The following is a 6,008-nucleotide window of genomic DNA, read 5'->3' as shown; positions in this document are numbered from 1 at the left end:
CTAGGCATCCTAGCTGTCCGGACAACACTAGTCACTGCAACAGTAGAATGCACTACCGAACATAGGGGTGTTACAGGTAAGTTCTTCAAGCAAGGCTGCTGGTAAACTGTCAAGTCAACCAGAGATGAACCCCAAAGAGCACTGTAAAGCAGTTACCTTGAGGAGTGGCAAAACATTAGAAAAGCAACCATCAGAGGAAAAATCAACCGAGAAAACCTCTGAAGAATCTAATAACCAAACAGAAGAGAAGGAAGAAGAAGCTAAAAAGGAATAGGAGGAGGAAACAAAGAATAAGAAGAAGTTGCTAGAGCCATATCAACCTTCTCTGCCCTTTTCCTAGAGATTCCAGAAGGCTAAATTGGATAAGCAATTTGGAAAGTTTTTAGAAGTTTTATAGAACCTCTACATTAACATTCCTTTCATAAAAGCACTTTCTGAGATGCCATCCTACGCTAAGTTCCTTAAAGAAATTCTTTCAAAGAAAAGAAGGTTGGAGGATTATGAGACTCTTGCTATTACAAAGGAATGCAGTGCCATATTGCAAAATAAACTGCCACCCAAGCTTAAGGATCCAGGAAGATTCTCAATACCTTATCTTATTGGCAACATGAAAATAGACAAGGCACTCTGTGATTTAAGTGCAAGTGTGAGTCTGATGCCTCTATCAATACGTTAAAAGCTGGATGTAGGGGAACTCAAACTCACAACAATTTTACTACAATTGACTGATTAATATATCAAGTACTCAGTGGGCATCCTAGAAAACATCCCCATCAAGGTGGGAAAGTTCTTCATCCCTATTGATTTTATTGTCCTGGAAATGGAAGAGGATGTCCAAATTCCTATCATCCTGGGAAGACCTTTCTTGGCAACTTCCAGAGCTATCATAGACATTAAGAATGGGCAGTTAACTCTCAAGGTAGGAGATGAAGAAGTGGAATTCAACCTGTTTAGAGCAATAAAGCATAAACTTGAACCTGATGAATGCTTAAGGGTTGACATAACTGACAAGCTAGTTGAAGAGGAATTGCATGAAACATATCCTGAAGATCCTCTTGAAGCATGCATAGTGAACCGTTACACAACAGATAATGAAAAACAGAAATTGCAGCTTATGCACAATCTATAGAAGCTAGTCCATCCCTACCCTTAGCTTAAGCTCTTTAGGTGGAAGAGCTAAAGGAGGAACAACCCAAAAGTAAGTCACAGGAGGACACCAAATAGGTAGAACTAAAACTTTTCCCCTCCACATTAAGGTACTCATTCTTGGACTCAAACTCTAAATGTCCTATTATTATAAATGCTAGCCTATCAAATGTAGAAGAGGAAATTTTATTAAAGGTGCTTAGGACCCATAGCAAGGCTATAGGATATAAAATAGAAGACCTAAAAGGGATTAGTCCTTCAATTTGCATGCATAGGATACCTATGGAGGAAAACAACAAACCCACTATTGAACATCAAAGGAGACTTAACCCAAACATGAAAGAAGTAGTTAAGAAGGAAATTTTGAAACTATTAGATGCAGGTATTATATACACAATTTCTGATAGTAAATGGGTTAGTCCAGTGCATGTAATGCCTAAGAAGGGTGTGACAACTGTCATTCAAAATGCAAACAATGAATTAATCCCTACTAAGGTAGACACTAGTTGGCGCATGTGCATAGATTATAGGAAATTAAATAATACCACCTGAAAGGACTATTTTCCTCCCCCTTTTATAGACCAAATGTTAGAAAGGCTAGTAAAACATTCCTACTTTTGTTATCTAGATGGGTATCCAAGATTTTTCCAAATTCCTATTCAAGTCCAGGAAAAGACCACATTCACATGCCCTTATGGAACCTTTGCATATAGAAGAATGCCTTTTGGTCTTTGTAATGCCCCTGCTACTTTTCAAAGATGCATGATGGCCATTTTTTTTATTACATTGAAAATATTATGGAATTTTTTATGGATGATTTTTCTGTGTATGGAACTATTTTTGATGAATGCCTAGCTAACTTATCCAAAGTGTTGCAAAGATGTGAAGAATCAAACCTGGTTCTAAATTGGGAAAAATGTTACTTCATGGTAAGGGAAGGTATAGTTCTTGGGCACCTGATATTAGAAAGAGAAATTGAAGTTGACAGGGCAAAAATTAAAATAATTGAAAAGATACCACCACCAATATCAGTCAAGGGAGTGCGAAGCTTTTTGGGACATGCAGGCTTCTACAGAAGATTTATTAAAGATTTTTCTAAAATAGCTAAGCCATTGACTAACTTATTAAGTCAGGATATTCCCTTTGATTTTGATGAAAATTGCCTTGTTTCTTTCAACAAGATTAAAGAAGCCTTGATTTCAGCACCAATTATACAACCACCTGATTGGGATCTGCCATTTAAGGTGATGTGTGATGCAAGTGATTATGCAATTAGAGCGGTACTCGAGCAAAAGAAGGATAAAAAGCTCCATTCCATTTACTATGCTAGCAAGGTGCTTGACGACGCACAAATCAACTATGCTACCACAGAAAAGGAATTCCTAATAGTGGTGTTTGCAATTGACAAATTCAGATCCTACCTACTTGGATCAACAGTCATTGTATTCACAGACTATGCTGTTATCCAGTACCTTTTGAATAAGAAGGAAGCAAAGCCAAGGTTGATTCGATGGATTTTACTCCTACAAGAATTTGATCTTGAAATCAAGGATAAAAAGGGATTCGAGAACGTTGTAGCTGATCACCTCTCAAGGCTAAAACAGGAAGACATAGGAGACACTGAGGATTTACTAATTGATGACTCATTTCTTGATGAGCAATTATTAGTATTCTCTCAAGCTCCATGGTATGCTAACTTTGTCAATTATCTTGTATGCAGGGTATTACCACCAAACATGTCTTACTAGAAAAGGAAGAAATTCCTGCGTAATATGCGATTCTACACATGGGAAGGACCTCTGCTGTACAAGAGATGCAATGATGGACTGATAAGAAGATGCATGCTAGAGGAGGACATAGAGAACATTCTGCAGCACTGCCATTCATCATCATATGAAGGACATTTTGGCACCACAAAAACAGCAGCCAAGATTTTATAAGTAGAGTTTTACTGGCCAAATCTATTTAAGGATGTGAGATCCTTTATACTAGCTTGTGATCAATGTTAAAGAACAGGGAACATCTCAAGAAGGAATGAAATGTCGCTGCATGGTATACTTGAAATAGAATTATTTGACGTGTGGGAAATAGACTTTATGGGTCCATTCCCAACCTCTTTTGGAAACAAGTATATCCTAGTTGGTGTTGATTATGTGTCAAAATGGGTAGAAGCAATAGCCATACCAATAAATGATGCCAGAGTGGTTAAAAATTCCTTAAAAAGAACATCTTCACAAGATTTGGTACACCAAGGGCAATAATCAGTGATGGAGGAAGTCACTTCTGCAATCAACAATTTGAAACACTATTGAAGAAATATGGAGTGACTCACAAGAAGGCAACACCTTACCATCCTCAAACCAATGGTTAAGTAGAAGTTTCAAACAGGGAGCTGAAGCATATCCTTGAGAAAATAGTCAATCGCTTAAGGAAGGACTTATCTATAAAGTTAGATGATGCACTATGGGCATACCGCACTGCATATAAAACTCCCATTAGAACAACACCCTTTCGCCTGGTTTATGGAAAATCTTGCCACTCCCTGTCAAACTTGAACACAAAGCCTATTGGGCAATTCAGACCCTAAATTTTGACTTAAAAGCTGTTGGTGTGAAAAGGCTTCTACAACTCAATAAGCAGGAAGAAATCAGGTAGGATGCCTATGAGAATGCTAAAATCTTCAAAGATAAAACTAAAAAATGGCACAACAAATGCATATCAAGGAAAGAGATCAAGGAAGGAGACCTTATCTTGCTGTTCAACTCAAGATTAAAACTCTTCACAGGGAAGTTGAGGTCAAGATGGTCCAGACCCTTTAAGGTAATTGAAGTCTTCCCACATGGAGCAGTAGAAGTATAGAGCAAAACCTCCAGTGCCTTCAAGGTCAATGGGCAGAGATTGAAGTTAGGGGATACAATTGAGAATGGATTCACCCAATCCTACAACACCCTTCCAACTAAACAGTAAAGCTGAAGAACAGTTTAGCTAATGACTATAAACAAACGCTCTTTAGGAGATAACCCAAACACTTTTGTAATCCTTCTTTTAATTTTCATTATTTTACTTTATGTTCTTTAATTTTTGAAGGTATCCCAAATCACAATTCTGCAAAAGCAAGGAACTGAAAGCAAGAGAGGAGTGGAAATGTCAAGTCAAAACCACGCAAGAGAAGATTGCACAAAATCGAGGAAGTAACTCTGTAGCTGATCTTAGCATTCATTCCATTCATATAGATAGAATTATTTTAGCATGAATAAAATAAAAAACAAAAAAAAGGAGAACTAAAAATTTACACGGTCCGTGTATATATTTTACACACCCCTTGTAATAACCTGGAATCCCAAAAACACACTTGTATAAGCTCTAGAAACTTACATGGGTTAACCTTGTGTAATGTTACACGCCTCGTGCTTCATATTAGGAGAGAAATATTCGGAGTTTAAGGAAGACAAAAAGTGGCATGGGTCCCCAAATAAATTTACATGGGCCGTGTAACTTGACTAGCAAAAGTCTTTCGATCAGAAAGTTACACGGGTCCTTGGACCGCGACCCATGTAGTGATACATGACCCACGTATCAAGTCATAGACTTGATACCAGGGGCACAAAAACACGCAAAACCAAGGGACAAATGACCCTTCAAATTCTCCCAACACCCCTTAAATGAAGGAGCAAAAGCATGACAATTGTTTATTAGAGCATTGAATTTCAAATATTTTCTTCTAGGGTTACATGCATCATGCCACATCTCTTATGTCACACCTTACTCCTCGTAAGATGTAACATGTTCCCATAGTAAACCTAATGAATTACCATACTTCACCTACCGGTAACCCATTAAATATACTACAAGGGATTTTAAAATAATTTTCGTTCATTTTGGAATTGGTGGATAAAATTTTTTTTTCAAATATTAAAAACCTTCATTTAGAGTCCAAACATAAATCAAATTTTTAGGTATTTAAAATCTCTGAAATTTTCACAAAAATTTCGGTAGAGTGCCGTCTGTATTTTGAGAAAACAGTTCTTCAAAACCTGAAAATATAAACACTCCCAATATATTTTTCAATCACAACTCCAATTGCAACCACCAAACTTCAAATCAATAGCAATAGCAACACTTCAATTCAAAATCCAAATTTCATATCAAGAATTAATATCTCAAAACATTTCATAACTCATGCACATTACATTTTAAATCATTAATGTACAATCATAAGTTAATTTACAGATGCAAAATCTCAAAAATAATATTATTACAATTTTATCTGTACAACTGCTCAAATTACAAAGATACATATGCATACTATCATATTTATATCAAACTAAACTACCAGGGTATAGACAAATACCCATACAAAAATTCTTCAATTGTGCTCTTCTCTAACTGTAGCAGCTCACTTTACTGCTATGTCCTTTTCTCTATCTGTGACAGCAAGTTAAAGCTATTGCTGAGTATATAAATACTCAGTGGTGCACAATAAAGCATAAAATGCATAATATAAAACATTTATGAACAAATCATCATTCAAAAATCTCATAATCGCATTTCACAATTTTTTTCCTCAAATCACATTTATAACAAATCATAATTTTCAAAGCTTAATATAGCACAACTTGATCTAACAATTTAATAAACATAGTGTTGCCAAACAATAACACAACTTAGGCCATGACACAAAATTTTTGAACATGTCGTGTGTACATCACGACAAGGCATACTCACCCCACTAATCGAAATCAATGAGGGAGGTGGCTAGCTAGCTAATGAGTACTCATCTAAACTCACCCCTCAAACTGGAAAGCCAGAGAGGGAGGAAAGTGATCAAATATCAAACTCACCCCACAAGTGGAGGAGGAACA

At 36.5% G+C, this 6,008-nt stretch overlaps 1 protein-coding gene across 1 annotated transcript; it reads left to right on the top strand.

Moving 5' to 3' along the window:
• Positions 1 to 439: 439 nt before the first annotated feature.
• On the top strand, positions 440 to 1,129 carry LOC110648864 (uncharacterized). The gene is made up of 2 exons (XM_021803227.2): positions 440 to 646; positions 743 to 1,129. Exons 1-2 carry the CDS (start codon positions 440 to 442, stop codon positions 1,127 to 1,129), a joined length of 594 nt encoding a protein of 197 aa, XP_021658919.2.
• Positions 1,130 to 6,008: the final 4,879 nt, after the last annotated feature.

This window comes from Hevea brasiliensis, chromosome 3 (assembly GCF_030052815.1).
Source record: "Hevea brasiliensis isolate MT/VB/25A 57/8 chromosome 3, ASM3005281v1, whole genome shotgun sequence".
NCBI classification, from domain to species: domain Eukaryota; kingdom Viridiplantae; phylum Streptophyta; class Magnoliopsida; order Malpighiales; family Euphorbiaceae; genus Hevea; species Hevea brasiliensis.
The sequence above is the reverse complement of the archived record's forward strand: the minus strand, read 5'-3'. Positions and strand labels throughout refer to the sequence as shown.